The following is a 20,810-nucleotide window of genomic DNA, read 5'->3' on the forward strand; positions in this document are numbered from 1 at the left end:
TATTTTTACTTGATAATTACAGAAAAATACACTTTTAGGGTCATTAATAAAATTAAACTTTTTAAAAAAAAATGGAATACATTTCATTAGAAGTAGTGATGTTCTAGGAATGTAGTATATGTTTTAAACTAGATTTTTAAATGAATTTTTTATTTCTATATTGTGAGCAGTGAACATATATTGTGAATATATATTTTACTGTCTTTAACACCATGGTTTTGGCCTCAGCAATGACATCTGACATTGGCATAAATTTACTGATTACCTTGTGTCTGATCAGCTACAGTAGATATTGTAATGATTCTGCATTGCCATTTGGTTATTCCCTGCTTCCATGTAAACCGATGCTTTGGTGTTCTCCCTTCTCTCACAGGGCAACGTGACCTTTTCCTGCTCGGAACCACAGCTGGTGGCCGCCACATTTCAGAGCTCCAGCAGCAGCTTTCTGTCACTGCCAGCACCTGCACAGATCCTGGAGGGCTTTTCGGTGCGCCTGCAGTTTCGCACCTGGAACCCTGATGGCCTGCTGCTGTCCAGTCCACTGATCTCTGGTCAGGAGCCCCGTTATCTGATTTTGCAGATCAGCAGTGGGCGTCTCCATCTCACACACCAGACATCAGTGCTGAAGATGTCAGAAGTGTCAGCTGGTGAGGAGACGCTTTCTGCTCTTCTACAGCTTGACTTTAAATGCAGCTTATCTCAAATATGTAGTTTAAGTACGTGCATTGGGGGTTCTTGGTGGACTAACTCTGCTGAAAAGGTATTTTAAAGGCACTTAAGTTAGTTTGCTGGTTTTGGTCAGTGTCCAAGACATAGCCATGGTCACAAGCATGTTTCAGTGCAGGGCTGCACGATAAATTGCATGTGATTTTCATGCGCATCTCTTCAGAGAAGCAGGTTCTGTGATAAGTAATAAATCTCCATCACGTGTCTACAGACAGAGTGGCATTTAATACACAGAGCTGTAGTTCACTTACAAGTTACGCAATATCGCGTCCATTAGCGTATTCGATTATGAATGTGATATTGTGTAGCTTGTGTATTAAATACTGCGCCATCTGAACGCAATGTGATGGAGATTTACAACTAATCACAGAAACGGCTTTACTGATGAGATGAGAACTACATTTCACAACCAGTGGTTAGAAGTATAGCTAAGCAAGCTAGCATGCAGTGCAATATCTATATTTGTTATTCCATTCATTCCATGTAAAGTGGCGGCCAAAATTATTAGAGCACCTGACAGATCTGAAAATACTGATCCTGTTTAGTCTCCAAAACATGATTCCATTTAATAATGAATAATTCAGTTCCGGCAATAATTCATTTTATGGGTATCGTAATGGCAAACTCAACAAAAACAACTGAAACTGTTAAAAAATTTTTGCCACTGCTGTATAATTTCTCCAACGCTGTTACTATATTAGTCTTGCAATAAGATGGCTGGTCTGTTGGTTGGTTTTAGAAGTATTTTTACTTCAGAAAAAAAAAAAAAACTCCTGCTTAGCCAGACTGGGAGACCAGTTTAAACTAGCTGAGCCCAGACAGCCCATTTTTTCAAGTAAGGAGAGTATAATTGCACAACTAGACTTTGTTCTTTAAATGCTAGTGTATGTAAAACCAGTAGTAGTAGTCAACAAACCCAGTCACTTTTGTTTGGTAAATCATGTAATTTATATAGCATAGTCTTTTAACATTCATTTACATAGCTCAACAATTTAACATGCACCAGGCAAATTGTAAAAGGTATAAAGCTCCAGCAAGTGACACAGAAATGCAATTGTGATCAAATGGTAGAGCTGTCACTTTTATCCAGGCATGACACACTCTAGCCACTGAAATTACTGCTTTGAAGGAGTCTAATTGGAAATGCTGCTCAGTTTCAGCAATTACGTGCACGTAGTGATCAGGAGTATAAATGCCTCTCTTTTTCAATTCAGCCAGCCTGGCATTGCAAAGACTTCCTATTACTTACACAGCACAGGATTGCATGCTTTTTCTCTGGTCCTCTTCTCACCGATGAGATGTCTGAGCAAAACAAAGGCATTTGTATAAAAGTCACTACTTACAACTTATCTCCTTACCCACAAAGGCAATAACGTCATTTTTATTTTTTGTTCAGCATTCTGGACAATAGATGAAAGGAAACATGCTGGTCTAAACAAGATTAGTGTCTGAGACCGACAGTTGTGTGTTTCAGTCTAGTGAGGAAACCTGATGTTCGACAACAATCGACACGTGGAGGAGGGTGCTCTCCATCTGTTGTGCAGGTCCAGTCTGTGTTAGAGCGGCTGTTTCATCCTACCTGAAACCAATTGTTTTTGGTCTAACTCACGCCATAGAAGTGTTGGCTGAAATAGAGAGTGTTGTAATTACCGGAATAGAAGAAGTAAAGCGCTTGAGCTCAAATGACAAACAGATGGCTGGCACATGGGAGACTGTAGACACACGGCGGCCACACACAGCTTGGGTGCCCTTCACATGTAATGGCCAGAATTAATTAAATCAAACCTCAAAGAAAATTTTCACATTGGGGACAGGGTTGGAAGGGGGGCAGTTTTTTGCCAAGAGATTTGTTTTTGGCACTTTTGTATAATCATATTGAATTTTCTGTTTCATTATGGCTTTGTTTTGTGTGAGAGTTGTTGGTTCACATATTGATTGTTGTCTTAGATGACTTTACAGTATGTGTGTGGTTTGTTTGACATTGTAATATGGTTACATATGACCATATAATGTTGCATGTTGCATTAAAAGGCATTTGATGTTCATATATGGTCTCAGTTTTTATTAAACAGTATATGGCGTTTTCGATTGACAGGTCAGAGGGTGAATGATGGTTTGTGGCATTCAGTCAGTCTCAATGCTAGAGGTCTGCAGATCATCATGACCCTGGACAGTGAGCCCGCATCCACCATCCAGTTGAAGAGCTACCTGGAACCCAAAAACAAACACTACTTTGGAGGTATACTGTGAACAAATATTTTGAGAAAGGACAAAAAAGATCATTACAGTTACAGTTGGGGTAATAGATTAGCTATTTGCATTCAAAACTTTGAGTATGCCATTCTATTGTTCAGTTGCTACTAAAAATATGTGTGTGTGTGTGTGTGTGTGTGTGTGTGTGTGTGTGTGTGTGTGTGTGTGTGTGTGTGTGTGTGTGTGTGTGTGTGTGCGTGCGTGTGCATGTGCGTGTGTGTGAAAGATCACAAAGGTGACATTTAAATTAAACTAAAAACAAAACATATAAAGCAGCATATAAGAATATAAAGTACTTATATACAATCATAGTGTTTATCAATATTTTGAATTGGTTTTAGTAATCTTGTTATGAGCTTTTGCCCCTTACTGTATATTAGTTTTTGGCATTTTTTTTATATTTCTATTACATCATTTTATTAATTAATTTATTTCTTTTCATTTTCTTTTTATATATTTTTATTTAAACTAGTTAATTTTAAGTTTTTTTTTTTTTATTATGTGATATTTATGTGGTATTACTATGTCAATTAAAACAAAAAATCTTTTTTTTTTTTACTTTTAACATACTTTTACTTTTGGTTAACAATAACAAATAAGTTATTATATATAACCTTTATGGGTAACACTTTATAATAACTGCACACTATTAATCATTAATTAAGCATTAGTAATCAGATAATTCATAATTTATAAAGCATTAATAGACAGTAATAAGCAGTTTATAAATACAGATATAAATGCTTTATTCTTGATTTAAAAGCATATCTATAATGTGTTTAATAATTGTATTTTCATACTTTATTCATGATCAATTTATCATTTCTCAATGAAGTATAGCATTATTTACAAACCAGTTATTTAGGAGTTGCTAGTGATTCATAAGATCACAAGAAATGTAGTAAATTCAGGTAGTTATAAAGCATTTAGTAGTGGTCAGTTAACTATTTATGTGAGCTCATCTAAAGTGAGTCTAGTTATGCCTTGTAAAGCATTTATAAAGGATATTTAAAGGCTCAGTTATCTTCTAAACAAAAAACGGAAACAAACACCACACAGTGATACAGAACATAGAAATATTAACAGCCTTTAAATCTCATTTGTAAAAGCTTTACAAGGCATAAATAGTCCTCACTTTAGATGAGCTCACAAAAATAGTTAACTAACAACTACATGTGTTTTATAACTACCTGAATTAACCCTGAATTACATTAGAAATACATGTTAATAAACCATTTATTAAAACTATAATTAGCTATTACTATATGTCTGAATAAAAAGATGAATGCACATTTAAATAGTTTATTAATCATTTACTTACAATTTCTAAGTGATCTTATGAACCACTGACAACTCCTTAATAACTGGTGTGTAAATAATGCTATACTTAATTTAGAAATGATAAGTTGATCATTAATAAAGTATGAAAAAACAATTATTAAATACATTATAGATATGCTTTTAAATCAGGTATAAAGCATTTATATCTGTATTTATAAACTGCTTATAAATGTCTATTAATGCTTTATAAATTATGAATTAACTGTTTCCTAATGCTTAACCAATGATTAATAGCATGCAGTTATTATAAAGTGTTACCCATTCATGTTATGTAGAAAATATTAAATGCAACATAAACAAATCAAATAGCAATATTTCTATGTTTTTTAAAACTAGTATTTTGTTGATTTTGACTGACAGGTCAATGTCAGTCAAGCCATAGAACATGATGATGTGTGGAGGCCTTCAAAGTAAAATTCGAAAAATATAAATTACTTTTTGGTGTGTGTGTGTGTGTGAGTATTTGTATTAGTTTCATTTTTGAAGCACTTTTTTTTTTATTATTATTGCTTCTAACATCCATGCCTACAGTCAGGTATATTTTCATCAATTCTTTCAGGATGTCCTATATCCCAGAACGACTCCAGCTGCTTGAATCCCACAATGGCCTTTCAAGGCTGTGTCCGGCTCATCCTTGTCAACAACCAACCTGTTGATCTTCTGTCAGTCCAGCAAGGTCATCTAGGAAGCTACAATCAGCTACAGTTTGACTTATGTGGCATTCGTGACAGGTGAGGTTTTCCTCAGAGTCGAACATATGCCTGCTAAATATATCTGTTGCTGTTTTATATTTGTCTACCACAAAATATACACTGGTTTTCATTTTATTCATGAAACTTGAACATGTCAGAGCTGTTCTTTGTCATTAAGGCCCAGGTCGTGCTGGTTGAGTTGGACTAGTGGCAGAGCCCTAATTAGAACTGGGGGAAGTTCATTTGTACTTTCATTTAGGTTTGTGTCCAGCTAACAAGCTCAGTGCTGTGTTTTGCACTTCTTCTCATTACTGCGTACTGGAATCAGAAGCCTCATCGACCCAGAGCTGCATGACCCCTGCTGTCCCCCAGGTCTACAGTGGTCCTGCTTTAAGGAAGAGAGATTTCTACTCTTGTCTCCTTGTTTACTATAGTTCAAAAGTTTGGGTTTTTGAAAGAGATCTCTTATGCTCACCAAGTCTGCATTTATTTCATAAAAAAACAGAAAAAAAAAACTGTAATACTGTTACAATTTAAAATAGTTTTAAATACATTTCCATTATAGCGTACGGTATTTTTTAAATGTATTTATAATAAATTATCAGTGTTAATTATCAGTTAGTTTTGGTGGAATTCTTTAAAGAATGGAAAGTATGTATTTACATTTTTGTCATTTTTTAAATCAGTTTACAGTATGTGTCCTTCCTGAATAAAGGTATTAAAAAAATAAAAAAAAATAAAAAAAATCATATACCCCAACTTCTGAAATGTAGTGTCAGATAGTATTATCTATATTATAATATTCAACATAATTATCCTAAAAGATTTTACAGAAAACTTTATATATTAACTCCTAAAGCCTTAAAACCTAAGTCATTATTAAAATCAGATTGCTGATTAAAAGAATAGTTCACCTAAATATCTAAATGCTCACAACACACAACTGAACTTGAATTGGTCTGAAAGGATAAGGAATTTACTGAATTGAATTCTATAAAATTTCCACACAGGTAATGCATTCTTGGAAATGAAAAGTTCTTCCACCGTGGGCACAAAAATGAATTTATTAAATATGATAAAATATATCAATTAAATACACATTTCTGCAGTTGGTATTTAAATGTCATACTGTATATGCATGTCTTTGAATTTCAGTTCATTTTAATTCTACTTCCTTACATTCAAATTGCAGTTCTTCATACTCTGGAAAAAAACAAGCCTGAAACTATTCTTTAATTCAGACATTATTCAGTTCTAACCTGGGAACAATATTCTCACCTTAAGTATATTTTTGCATTATTCAGGAGCACCGTAATTGCTCCACTTTAACCAGCTCACCGTACTGGCTTCTATTCAGTCTCTCAATGTGTTTTTATTTGGCGGCAGGGACATGTCCCACTGGCTTGTCTGTACAGCGGGGTTTTATTAATAGTGAACTTGTATGAACATGACAAGACCCCTCCATCAGTGGCAAGTCTAAATCATTCATGAGCAGCTGTCATAGTCTGAGGGCCTCCGCTGTGAGCTATGTGACAGTTTTTGTGAGCCTGCCAGAGGGTGAATGCTCCCGGCTGCTAGACTGAACCTTTCCTCCGTCTCTGTCCCCTCTGTATGCAGCCTCAGACTGCGTCTCTGATAATCAAGTGCCAAAATAGCTGACCCCTGCAGTGCTTTGCCCTCTTTTGGATTTTGGATATTGTCAAAGAGAGCTTCTCCATGGAGATTTTTTTATTTTATTTATTTTTTTTTTTTTGGTCTGGCACTTACATTTTCAAACTTAATGAAGCCTCAGTGAAAGACATCCATTTATTTATTTTAATGATGTAGTCCTTATTTTGTCTGAAGGTGGTGACATGGGAAAAACGGTTTCAGGTGAGGTATCTCTAAATGAGCTACATGAGCTTATCAGAACTAGTTTGGCTTTCATATAAAAGCAGTGTAGAGGAATTATTAATTAAAGTATGTAGGTTAAAACTTATAATTCTATTTCAGTTGTTAATAATATCCCCCACATAACGCCTCAGTGTATTGTCTTAGTAATGTGGTTTATTTCAGGGATTTTCACCTGATATTATGGGAATTATTTTATTCTACTGACAGCAATTTTTAATCTCAGATATGCTGTCAAATTGAGAGTTTAATGAATATGTACACACACACATACACACATAAATATATTAACCCATTAACCTTATTAATTTTGACAGCGTATCTGAGGTTTAAAACTGTTGTCAGTAGAATAAAATAGTTCCCATGAAAAATTAAGTGATTTTATAATATCACTTAATTTTTTACACAGTATAAATAGTATTCTATAATTTTACTGATATAGTAAGAAATATTTTTATATATGAAAGTACTTTACCGCTCAAATGGGGTTGGTAAGAATTATTATTATTATGATTTTTTTTTTTTATTATTCTTATGTTCACCAAGTCTGCATTTATTTGTGAATGATTACAAGTTAAAGTAACAGTTTTCTGTATGAATATATTTTAAATGTAAAACTTTTTTTTTTTAATCACTATTCTTTAATTACTAGAAATTTAAAAGAATAGCCAAAAAATTATAATATTTATAATAATTCCCTAAACTTTTGATGGTAAGTGTTATTGAATGGTACTATATACTTGCCTTTATATTTGAAAAATACAAGAGTATCATCATGTCTGAGCATCTGTTTGAAAACCCCAAAGTAACTTCTTCAGTATTGCTGCGTGTCTCCTTGATGATAAGGTTATTCGTTTTCATATCATAATTAAGTTATAATTCCCTTAAATTCTGATGTATGTGTAAGTTCTCCTTTAATTGATGTCTCTGTATCACCATTCTGGATTTATATTGCTAATAATATTAATGCTGTTATCAATTTTTAATGTTACTGAAGTATTAGAGTGACTGTTTTGTGATTTAATGGGACTTATGTGAGCAGTTAAAATCACGAATGGAGATCGGCTGTCCATCACTCACTAAAAACACACACGGTGTGTCCTGCTTTTTTCCACGTCACCAACCTTACAACAAATTTTCAGGTCATTGACTTTTACTTTTGACAATGTCCCCTTACCGGAAATCTCTCAGTAAAATTTCACAGGGCAGTTTATTGCTGCAGAGCAGTTCTGCACATTGGTCGCCATAATTTTATGGTCCAGCAAAACTTTTTTCCAAGCATGACTAGAAATAGCAGAGAGGTAATGAAATCATCACCTGAAACAGTATCCGGCCTGCAGTTGACTCTGCCTGTAGTGGTTAATGGCTGTTTGAATGGCTTTATTGGACAGTACGTGGAGGCCTCATAAAGTGGGCTCTTCAGGGACTAGGCGTGCAAACTGAGCTCTGTGAAATAATATATGCAGGCCTAAAAGGCTGGTAATTGTGAAAGCAGACAAATTAATGCGCTATTAATCAACACGTCTCCAGCAAGCATATCAATTTTTGTATGTCTGTATTATCGACAGGCAAGACTTCCCTACTCTGAAGAAAACAAAAGCTCATCTAACTCTGTTACTGAGGAAAACAGATGGATGAAATGAGCTGAAATTTGCTGAATCAAGTTCTAAATTTGAAATTTTGATCATGTACAGTACATTCGTGTATTCTTTACACAGTGTTAAAATTGCATTTCATGACATCCAGGACTACACTGAATACCTCTTTTGTGTAAGCTTTTAGCTTTAGTTGATTTTGTTCTTTCATTTGTAAAAGATTCCCTTTGTTAGAGGTTATGGACCATCATGACTTTGTGCTTTTCATAGAAAAGCAAATAAATTCTTGAAAAGGAAATTAATTTTCTGCAGGCAAGCGACAGTCACATCCACCGTCTCTGATACTCCCCTCGCACAAATTCACATATTCATTTACCCTTTCTAAATTAGATCCAGCTCCACTTGGTATAAAATATTCTGTCAAAAGCACAACGATTCTCTTGATTTAACAGACTGTTTGGTGCTGTCTGAGCAGTGAGGCCACATTAAGGTCTATTTCAATGCCAGCAACAGACAACTTAATTGTATGCTGACATACTCATTCAGTCTCAGAAAATTGATTTTGACTTGAGATGGACATGCAGTCAGTTCTCTGTCGTCTTAGGACTTTCATTCAAAATGAGCCTGTTAAAAATAAATGCTGACTGCTTATATTTAGTTTCAAAGCACATTTCTAATCCTTTGTCACACTTGGTTTGTTCTCATTTTTTACTGTATACTTGAACTAAATGTTTACCTATCTCTTTTTATATGACAGGTGTCTGTATAATTTCTGTGAGCATGGCAGCCGGTGTTCCCAGACGTGGTCGTCTTTCTCTTGTGATTGCACTGGTACAGGATACAGTGGAGCTACGTGCCATAACTGTAGGTCTGCGCAATGGATTCCTACATTTTAGACACACTTACTGTTCATTTTTATTATGTATTGTTCACTGTCAAAATTCCCTTAGGGTTATTTGAATTTGAGTTTAAAAAGCTTTAAAAACATGCACACGGCGCAAAACTAACATGACATACTGTACAGTGCCTGCATTATGAAATACTCAATCAGATTTTTAGGAAGCTTTAATCCTTGATTTGCAGATCTGTGTTTTTTGCTCAAAGGAATCATCTTTTCATAATGTTTGCTAAAATACAGACATCTAGACAGCACTGTTTTATCCAGAAGCTCCAAACAATGTCATTGATGTTGTTTGTGAAATATTCAGGTAACTTAATGAAATGTTGTATTCTCTTTTTGAATTCTTAGCCATATATGAAGCTTCATGTGAACACTACAGGCTTGCTGGAAGCACTTCTGGATATTTCTCGATAGATCCTGATGGAAGTGGCCCTCTTGATCCTATTCAGGTCTACTGTAATATTACAGGTCGGTTATTTCTTTTTTCCCCCAGCTCAAATGTTAGATTGGATCAAACTGTTATATCTTTCATATGTGTTTTATTCTGTTCAAAAGTCATTTATTTACAGGGTCTGGAATTAGCGTTATAGATTTATAGTTTATGCCCTCCAACCGTGAGGCTCCAACATTAACAAAACTAACTGTAAAGAGGATCACACACTGAACAAGAAGTGGTATGTCTTTAAAATACAAATTAGTTGTTTTCAATGACTATCACTCCAGAGGTTGTTCAAAATCCTGCCGCAAGTATAAGATGACGTGTCCTGTGTCCGAATTGAATGCGTGTCAGTGTAGGAATAGACTTTAAAAATGCTGAATTCAGTACGTTGACTTTTGTGGAGACAAAGCAAAAACCCATTATGAACTGACAGTATATCTGCTAACCTTGTGTTTGCCATTAAACATTCATTTTGGAGTGAGCAATGGTTGGGAATTACAACAAACATGGTTTTATAAGAGAAGTCACCAATAATTGTTTTTGTTTCTATTTTATTTAAGTTTTATTGTTTCCACAAATAATGATTGATTGAAAGTCATTTAATAATTCAGAATCAGATTAAAAAAATTAATATATTTAAATCTAATGAGTGATTTTGAATAAGCGGCGAATCTAGTTAACTTCTGCTATTTTTGTTTTGGGTTGTAGAAGTTCTGAATAGCCAGTAACTACATTTATTAGGGAATAAAATAAAAAATAAAAAATAATTGTGAAACTATAAGCTTTGAGCTTTGGTAAATGCTTGAATAGACATTATAGACAGTTATAGTTACTTTGGGTGGCAGTATTCTCTGGGGCAGCCCAGGGCACAGCACTGTCATCTCTTTGTCTTGCTCACTGAGAATGTTGTCTTGGTCTGCAACTCCCTGTGTTTTATTTACTTCATCTGTCTGTCCATATGTCTCACTACCTGTTAGAATTTTTCTTATTATTATTCTTATTAAATGGTAAAAAAGATACGCATTTGTTTTGTACCTTTTACGTGTCCTGGAATGTTGGAATAATTCAGAGCATCAAATGTTTCAGGAAGCAAAGTGTGGACAGTGGTTCGTCACAACAGCTCGAATGCAGTCAGAGTACGAGGCTCTACACTGCAGAAGCCATATGTGGGATGGTTTAATTATAGTGCCTCATCTGAACAGCTGAAGGCCCTGGTGTCTCTGTCAGAACACTGTGAGCAGAGAATCGCCTACCACTGCAGAAGGTCACGGCTGTTTAACCCCTGGGGTAAGTACTGGCCTTAGTCTCTCAGAGCTTAGGGATGGATCAATGCTGATTAACATGTTACTATTTATTAAGTACTAAATAATATTAGTACTTCTGAATTATGATGAACAATGAAATATATGAAATCAGCATAAATCAGAAAATTTTACATGCAGACATTTCGGTCTGTCAAGCATCATGACAGTAAATGTAGACAAACACTTTTCTGAAGTGCGTTACTAGACAATTTTACCATGCAAAAATATTCGGTTCATTAGCATCTTACCAAACGTATGTGAGAAAGGTCATAATGGTCATCCAGTGTCTGCAGGAAGGAAGAGAGAGAGGTTTTCAAAAGCTGTTATTTCAGTTTTGGCAGCTCTTGGAGGGAGTCATGTGCAGTTTTCCTCAGTTTATGAAAAATTGATGTAGCTCTGTTCTCCTGAGGCAGATATCATGTCACTGCAGACTATAAACAAGATTATTATTCCCTACCTATTGTATCATAAAAAATGTGTGTGTGGGGTGGGGGGGTATGGGGTTCTCTCTCTGTCTCTCTCTTCTGGTCCAGCTGGCTTCAAAGAATAGCATAATTATTTGTATTGCTTTTTGAAACACTGGTTTCTCTCTGTCCCTCTTGCTATTAAAATGTGTTATCTTAGTTATAAGTCAGGTAATATAGGCAAATGTCTTGGTCACTTTAATTAAAGGGGTCACATGTTGCGATTTCAAGTTTTCCTTTCTCTTTGGAGTGTTACAAACTGTTTGTGTATAGATAAGATCCCTAAAGTTGCCAAGACTATAGTCTCAAACTCAAAGAGATATTCTTTATTAAAGTTAAGACTCGTCCATGCCCCTCCTAAAACGGCTCATGTAAATACGCTGCTACATATCTATGTCACTGTGTGGAAATATTTGCATAACCCCACCCAAATGTTTACGCAAAGAAAGAAGGCGTAACTTTGATTCTCGCTGTAGTATTGCGTGTTTTGTTGTGAAAGCAAAACTACTTTGTTTGGTCTTCCAAAAGAGGACACAACTAGAAATCAGTGGTTAAGTTGTATTTACAACATTGTTTCAGAACAGTTCAATCGAAATGTTCAGATGTTTGCAGCGCATTTTACTGAGAACTGTTTACAATGCCAGCTGGTTTGACTCACAGTCTGTCAGTATGTTTTCATGTTTAAAAATTTGCCACTGATGCTTAAAATGTGAGTTTTGAGCAGTGTCGAGTAGCGCTTGTTGTTTGTCATTTCTCAGATCACAAATTCAGACATGGTTTTATGTTTACGGGGCACGATGCAACACAACACGTAAAAAGACATAGTATAAGTCATTATAAACTGTAATTATGTCCCCACTAGATGCATCAAATGCCTAATTTATTATGGGTTTTATTGGTTTTGTCTCGTAATACCGGGACACAGCATCACAGTATAGTAAGGGGCGTAACATTTCCGTCACACGCTTGAGGTATTCAGCCAATTACAATGCAATGGATAGCTGGCCAATCAGAGAATAACTTGCTTTTCAGAATGTTGAGATTTGTAAAAATTTAGGGCATAGAGGAGAAACAATAGATACAATACAGTATGTGGAAAATTATGTTTTTTTAAACTTAATCCACATAAACACATTTCATAACACCAAATACACAAAATCATGTTATTTTTTTAGCAAAATCATGTGACCCTTTTAAAAGAAGGAGTTATCAATTATTATTATTATTATAATTATATGAATTGAGCATGCCATGTAAATATATTTCTCACCAAATCCAAACAATATTGATTTTCAAGATTTTTATCAGTTTTCTTCTTCTTCTTCTTCTTCTTACAATAATAGTAAAAAAAAAAAAAAAAAATTTAACACAACAAATTTACATTTACATCACATCATTTACACAGATCAGTTTGTGTTAAATTATTTTGAGGCTGTTGTCTAGTTTGTCAAAGTGTTTTCCTTTCAATTTAGAGGTGAGAGTGAACAAATATTATGGCATCACAAAGTGTAATGTCTCTCACTCGCTCAAAGTCAGGAGGCAGGTTTTTATAAACAATATAAATGATTTAATCAGATGTAAATCAAATTTACAAGAGGAATGCCAAATGTAGTTTTAATTTAAGTTGTAAACTTCTTGTAGTTCATCAGCTAACAGAGAATAAAAAAAATAAAAATTCAGTCTGGCAGTCATCCCAGTCTAAATCCATAATTACTGCCCAGATTAAATTCCACTTGGCATTAATATGCATTGCAGATTTATTGGAAGTAATTATTAACACACCTTATCACAAGTGTTTTGATTTAGTGTGCTTAATTAAGCTGTCAGTTTAAAGATCTGTCAGTTCTTCAATGTCTATACTCATGCAAATTCTTCTCTTTCACACAAATCAAAAGTATCATATTTCCCAGGTAGTTGCTGTCATCACTGATCAAGTAATTACAGTCATGGAGAAGTGAAATAGATATTTAATCTGATATATATATATATATATATATATATCTCCATCTACTGTATATTAGTCAGTGTGTGTTTCCTTACACTTAACGAATGTGTGTCCATTTGAAATTACTGAAATTTACATAAGTCTTGATGATATATATATATTTTTTAATAATATTTGATAATTGTATGTTTTTTCAAGAAAATACTATTTCAGTTTTTCTACTTCAAAATTTCATGTTCAATTCAATATGTAACTTTTTAGTGTTTCTTAACTGTAATTTAATTGTAAAATTTACTGGCAATTTTTGTGAGTGAAAATTGTATCCATTTTTTTTCAGTGTAACAGTAAATAAAAAAGCTCTATAATGTCAGTGTGTGGATTTTATGTACACGTATCATTATTAGTCAGTTGCAAGTATGCTTATGACTTATGACCACATATATGATAGTATGCTTATGACTTACCCCCTTATGATATATATATATATTTGAGTCTATTAACAACAATAGGCAAGAAACTCTATTATGATATCTACTGTAAATAATTGATTTGTAAAGGTCTTAAATGGAATCTGTGTGTTTCATTTGCATTAACATTAATAAGTCTGGCGTTGCAGACAGCTCCCCTTTGTCCTGGTGGGTGGACCGCAGAGGAGAGAAGAGGACCTACTGGGGAGGAATTCAGCCAGGGGTGCAGCAGTGTTCATGCGGTCTGGAAGAGAACTGTGCTGACATGAACTACTTCTGCAACTGTGATGCAGACAGAGTGTCATGGTAACAAGGCAAATGCACCTCATGACGTCTATTAGATTACTGAGATGGACCTTACTTTTACTAACACTGGGCCTAATTCACTGATAATTGCACACAAGTTGTGCAATTATGTGCACAGACAAGGCTCAAAACCAGATGAAACACAGTAAACACCTTTTATATAAGCCTAGACTAGTTTTATGCATAATTTATACCTGATCCATAACAGCTGTTAAAGCACATCATTTTTCATACTCTACATATTTTTTATTAAGACTTATTGTAGGGTCACTGCAGTCAGTAAAGTATGTTTATAATTTACAATATATGATATGTATTTAAAATTGTATCTGTATTGTATATAAAATTGTATCTATTGTGTGTGTGTGTGTATAGTATGTGTTTGAAGAAAGTAAAAAAAAAAGAGAAGCCTTTTAAGCTTTCCTAAGCTGCATTTATTTTATTAAGATAACTATTTTAAGTTTAAATATCTTTTAAAATATAATTTTAAAGCTGAATCTGCAGTTATTACTAGTCTTTAGTGTCACATAATCCTTTGTTAATCATATGCTGATTTGGTGATCAAGAAAAATTTCTTATTATTAGCTTTGAATAGGATTTTTAAAAGAGCACCATTATTTGAAATATTTTTTTTATTTTATTTCTATTATTTATTTATTTTGAAAATGTAAACCTTTACTGACATGTTTGATCAATTTCATGCATCCTTGCTAAATAAAATATATCTAATATATACATTTTTGTTCAAAATAAAGCTATGTCTTGTTTCCTTATTCATCTGTTGTTTACAGGGAGAATGACACTGGTGTCCTCTCATATAAGGAGCACTTGCCAGTGCGGGAGATTGTGGTTGGTGATACTTACAGACTGGGCTCTGAAGCTATGTATGTCGTGGGACCCCTGCAGTGCTCTGGTGACAGTACGTGAACTGATCTTTTCTGCTGTTGTCATACATGACGGATGGATTCAAAAGAAACTAAGGCCGTGTTTTCCCCTGCGGCTAGTGTATTTTTTTTGTTGTTCTAAATAGGGCTGCAACTAAGGATTATTTTGATAATCGATTAGTTGGTTGATAGTTTTTTTCGATTAATCCAATAATCAGATGAAAACCCCTATTTTCTATATTTAAATTATACTGACAAAAACACACCATTCCACATTCTGCCCAATGTCCTTAAAACAATTGATAATGAGAATTGTTTTTGAATATTTTCATTATCGATAATAATCGATTTTATTGATTAGCTGTTGCAGCCCTAGTTCTACATGGGAGCGCTGCATTTCTTAAAACACCAAGAGCATGCTGAATGTCTTTTTCTCTGCCTGCCCCGAGAGTTGAAGAAAGTTCAACTTTCAGGAATACGCTGCGTTCATCACTAACACTTTCTAGTCAGCTAACCAATCACAGTGGAGGAGGGGCAGGACTAATACAGACCACCCTGTTTGTACAACGACTGAACGCTAGTAACATATGTAACTGTTGTTCTGTGAATTCCGGATGACTGCCAGAGGCGGCGCTTAAGCACTAGTAGATTATCGCAGCACCAGCTCAATAGGTAGAGATAATATACCAATAAAGTTAAGTGGTTCCGTAGGCACACTAGCTCAGCCTTCGGTCTCAATATGCCTTTCTCGCGCATTCCGAGTGACAGCTAACTCTGGCGGTCATCCGGAATTCACAGAACCACAGTTGCATATGTAACTAGTATTCTGTTTTGTTCCTCCTGACCACCAGAGGTGGTGCTTAAGCACTAGTGGATGACTCCTACCAATACAGTCATGAGGAATGCCACCCGCCTGAAAAAAAGTTCAAGGTTGCTCCTGAAGAACTGCTGAACTAACAGCATGAGGTGCAGGAACGTTGAGCTTGTAGAAGCAGGCAAAAGTACATGGGGAAGCCAAAGTAGCAGCAGCGTAAATATCTGCCATAGAGACTTCTCTGAAAGCAGCTCAAGTTGTAGACACAACCCTAGTGGAATGACAAGAGATAGCCTCTGGCAAAGGTTTTTGGGGCTTCTTGTATGCCACAAAGAGAACCTCAACAATCAAATTTGACAATCTCTGCTTTGAAACAGTGGTCCCTTTCCTTGAACCCCCATAACAAACAAAAAGCTGATCTTTGCTCCTAAATGGATGGTACTGTAGCAGTCACATGTCCCTTCCGGGCTAGCACAGGACACTAAGGGTGATCCCCTAAATAATCTGACTGTGGTGCTGACTGAAAAGCTGCTAAATTGATTTATAAACAGCGGAAGCAGAACTTTATGTAGAAAAGAAGAATTTGTTCTGAGCACAACACCAGAATCATCTGGCAACCAATGCATACATAACTCACTAACATGCTTAGCAGTTGCAACTGACAGCAACAACAAAAAAAACAGTGTTTAAAGATATCCATTTTAGGTCAGCTTTCTGCAAAGGCAAATTGTGGCAGACAGACAAAATCAAGTTGCAAATCCCATGCAGGAAAATCTGGTCTCAGCCATCCTGGCCCCTATAAAAGAGATTATGAGAACCAAGAGAAGAACCATTAACCTGAACATAATGTGCAGAAATGGCCACAACCTAAACATTTCAGCGTGGAGGCTGCTTTGACTGAATCCAAAAGATGTTGTAAAAAGCTGAGAACTCCAGGAACTTCACAGTGTACAGGTTCTAAACCATGCTCCTCGCACCACAACAAGAAAATCCTCCAAAGAGCTGCATAGAGCTGATGTGTGGATGCAGTTCTTGTCCTAATTATGGTACGAAAAATGGCAGGCTCACAAGGTGCTAGCAGTAACACTCTTTGGTTGCACATAGATATCTTGTGTAAAGTGTCCCACAAAAGTGGAAGAGGAGGAAAGACATAAAGCAGACAGTTTGGCCACTCGTGAGACAAAGCTCTGTTCTTGCAAACCACAAGCGAACTCACCTCTGTTGCGAAAACATCCACTTCTGCTTTGACAAATTGTTGGAAGCCTCCATTGCCCTGGGTGCAGAAGATCTGATTTCTCGATCCCGGGAGGTGAACCACCCCCAATGATGCTAGTCAAGGAAGAGACCAAGTAAGTATCTTGTGGGTAGGTTGCAGAGACCTTGACTGTTTAGGTGAAAATTTGTCAAGGTGTTGTCGGACCAAATAAGGACATCACAGCCTGAAATAACTGGCAAGAAATGCTGCAGGGCTAGGAAAACTGCATGCAATTCCTGGAGATAGATGTGACCACTTGACCAAACTGGAGACCACCGGCCACAAACACACATGTGATTCCATGATGCCCCTCACCCGAAGAAGGAAGCATCAGTCGTGGTGACCTCTCGCCGAGAAGGAACGACCCCTAGAGGAAAACCTGACATAAGAAACTCCTGGTGATTCCACTGTATCAATTCCTGGACACAACTGCACGAGACAACAATAAGCCATTGAAAATGTCTTACAGGGCTCAACCACAAACTGTTGTTCAACTGCTGCAGAGGCTTGAGGTTGAGCAAGCCGAGTGGAATCGTGAAGTGGCAGTGGTTAACATCCCTGAGAGTTGTAACAATGTCTTGTACTGCAAGCTTTTGCCCAGGTGGAAACAGACAAGGAGCTGCAGAATACTGCCCACTCGAGCATGTGAGAGGGTTGAAGACATTACACGGGAGTCCATTGTCATTCCATTGAAAAGTTATTGTTTGCACTGGTTTCAGACAACCCCTTATCTCTTTGGCTGCAAGACCCAGCTTCTGCCAATGCTACAAAAGTAGCTTGGTGTTGCGGGCAGCTTGTTTTGTGGGTGAACACAGCAGGTAAGGCAGGATTCACATTCCTCTGGACCACAGCGTATGTAGAACTGCAGTCATGCACCTAGTGAAAACTCAAGGGGCTAAAGACAGGCTGAACGGTAGGAACCTGAAAGGGTAGGTCTGGTTCTTGAAACTGAATTTAAAAAAAAAAATGACTGTGGTGATGAGCAGTCAGACCATGAATGTATGCATCTTTCACATCGATGCTTGTGGAACAATCTTCATTGCTTACTGAACGAAGAACATCTGCTGCACATAACAAATGAAAGGGAAGAGTTTTCAAGAACATTTTTAGATGTCTCCAGTCTAGAATTGGAAAAAACCACCATCCCTCTTTGAAATGAGGAAGTAACTGACTTGGCCCCACTGGTGCAAAACTATGTCGAGCCTGAATGTCCGGCACCTTGAAAACAAGAGCGCACTGAACCTGAGTCAACTGATGAGTGACCTCAGACAATTTTAACCTCTTTTCCAGAAGCTCTTGGATATTGGGTCAAAACAGATGACCAGGAACAATTGGGAGGTCTCATAGTGTCTTTTTACATCCCTCTGTTAGTTTCACCTGGGCAAGCCACACATGTCGGCGAGCTGTCAGAAGCGTTGTTGTAAGACTACCCCAGTTCACGGGTTATGTGGCCCATAGCCAGGAGTGCAGTTTGATGGAGTTGTGAAACCAAGGGGTCCCCATTTGCAGATTCAAGTGTACAAGTTGTGGCGAAGAGTAATTGACATATTGTGTTTTCCGAATGAGTTATATATGCGGTAGACTCATATGCCTTTTTGAGTAGCGAGTACTGGGGCAATGCACATTGTCCCACGGGGCCACAAGGGCAGCGACAGGTTGCTCTTTTTTGGGAGAAAATTGGTTGAAATTCTGCTATGAAATCCTTCCATGGTGGCATAGCAAAGTTAGACCCAGCTGAAGTTTGCCTAAAAAAGACATTGGACTGGGCTGGCTGCACTGATGAGTTATCCAGTCCTAAACGAGCAACCGCCATCTGGAGCAGAGTTAAGGTATTATCCACGGAGGATGGAATTAGTCCAGAATTAATCAAATCACCACTAGAACCACCTGTGGCTGGCAAAACTCTATTCTCCTGTGGGGAAGATTGCGCAGCACCATATTGAAGTGATCCTAAAAAAGTGAGTCAGATGCACGTCAAAGTCGGTGCGAGATGGAGAAGAGAAACTGTAAGGTTCGTCATCCATTCTCTTAGAACCCTCTTCATCTGCCTGTGTGATAAGCTTCACTTGACAGCGCGAAAAATCGATTGAAAAATGACCTATCACAGACAAACGAGAAAGAGAAAGAGACCGAAGGATGAGCTAGTGTATCTATTATACTCGAGGCTCAGTCTACGTCACCATGTGACTTTTTTTGATATATTATTTCGACCTTTCGAGCTGGCTTAAACTAGTGCTTTAACACCTCATCTGGTGGTCAAGAGGGATGAAACAGAACAGCTATTGAGTTACTATTGAAGTTAATATTGCTTGTCTCTGAGTATTTATGTCTTTAACAGATTGAATGGCTGGATTACCATAATATTGCTATAGAAAATAATGTTTGGAGAAACATTTAATTCTCTTTGTATTTGCCATTATTTCAGTGGATATACCATATCACAGCATCTCAACGAAAAAAAAAAAACGCTGCGCTCTCACAGCTGGGAGTTTTCAGCTGAGCGCCAGGAGTTTTCAGCTGGCAAAAAACATTTTGGTAGAGCCTAGAGAGAAGAAAACAAGCAGACAGAAGCAGATAATTCAGTCTATAAAAGGAATATGTAAACTGTCAAATAAATGACATTTGTCTTTCTTCTTCTCTGTTAGAGTTCCTGTGGAATGCTGTATCTTTTTACCAAGCAGCTTCATATCTGCAGTTCCCAGCTCTCCAGGTGGAGCTTTCCCTTGATGTCTCCTTCTACTTCAAGACTGCTTCCCCCTCTGGGGTCTTTGTGGAAAACATGGGCATTCGAGACTTTATCCGGGTTGAGCTGAGCTGTGAGTCCCAGCACACCTGTAACATCTGTAAAGGACCTATGTTAGATTTCTAATTGAGCAGTATAACAAATAATTTTTATAGAAGAAATAGATTAAACTTACAAAAAATATATTTTTGTTAACAATTAGTTTATACAATAGGTATAATGAGTTAACAATAAAAAAAGATAAAAGTTACAAAAACTATCTATTTCTTAACAATTAGTTTATGCAATATAATGAATTAACAATGAAAAAATGTATGCATTTAGTGTAATTTATCATTTAGATTTTTCACTGTACTATTGTTCATTGTTCATGTTTATTCTAAACATATAAAATAATTGTTATTTTATTCAACTTAGATTGTTAAACATTGATATATTCACTACTCTTCAAAGGTGTGAGTTTGGTAAGATACATTTGGAAATAACTGTTTTCTATATTTATATACTTTAAATATTATATAATCCTGTATAGGCAAATCTGAATTTTCTGCAGTCATTACTCCAATCTTCAGTGTCACATTGTTCTTTAGAAATCTTTCTAATATGCAAATTTTCTGCTCCAGAAACATTTATTATTAAAAACAGTTGAGCTGCTTAATATCTTTGTGGAAACCATGAAACAACTTATTCCAGGATTATTTGAATTAAAAAAAATAAAATAACATTTATTTGAAACAGTATCATTCTGTATATAATAACAGTCTTTACTGTCATCTTAATACATCCTTGTT

General features: G+C 36.1%; 1 protein-coding gene across 1 annotated transcript in view; it reads left to right on the plus strand.

The window, feature by feature from the left end:
* LOC113098478 (contactin-associated protein-like 5) overlaps positions 1-20,810 on the plus strand; it is a 48,853-nt gene that overhangs the window by 20,460 nt on the left and 7,583 nt on the right. The window contains exons 8-16 of the mRNA XM_026263587.1: positions 374-647; positions 2,822-2,965; positions 4,880-5,051; positions 9,255-9,361; positions 9,747-9,866; positions 10,924-11,124; positions 14,167-14,323; positions 15,115-15,242; positions 19,922-20,092. Coding sequence (XP_026119372.1) covers positions 374-647; positions 2,822-2,965; positions 4,880-5,051; positions 9,255-9,361; positions 9,747-9,866; positions 10,924-11,124; positions 14,167-14,323; positions 15,115-15,242; positions 19,922-20,092 — 1,474 coding nt within the window. The remainder of the gene's footprint in view (positions 1-373; positions 648-2,821; positions 2,966-4,879; positions 5,052-9,254; positions 9,362-9,746; positions 9,867-10,923; positions 11,125-14,166; positions 14,324-15,114; positions 15,243-19,921; positions 20,093-20,810) is intronic.

This window comes from Carassius auratus, unplaced genomic scaffold, assembly GCF_003368295.1.
Source record: "Carassius auratus strain Wakin unplaced genomic scaffold, ASM336829v1 scaf_tig00216569, whole genome shotgun sequence".
NCBI classification, from domain to species: domain Eukaryota; kingdom Metazoa; phylum Chordata; class Actinopteri; order Cypriniformes; family Cyprinidae; genus Carassius; species Carassius auratus.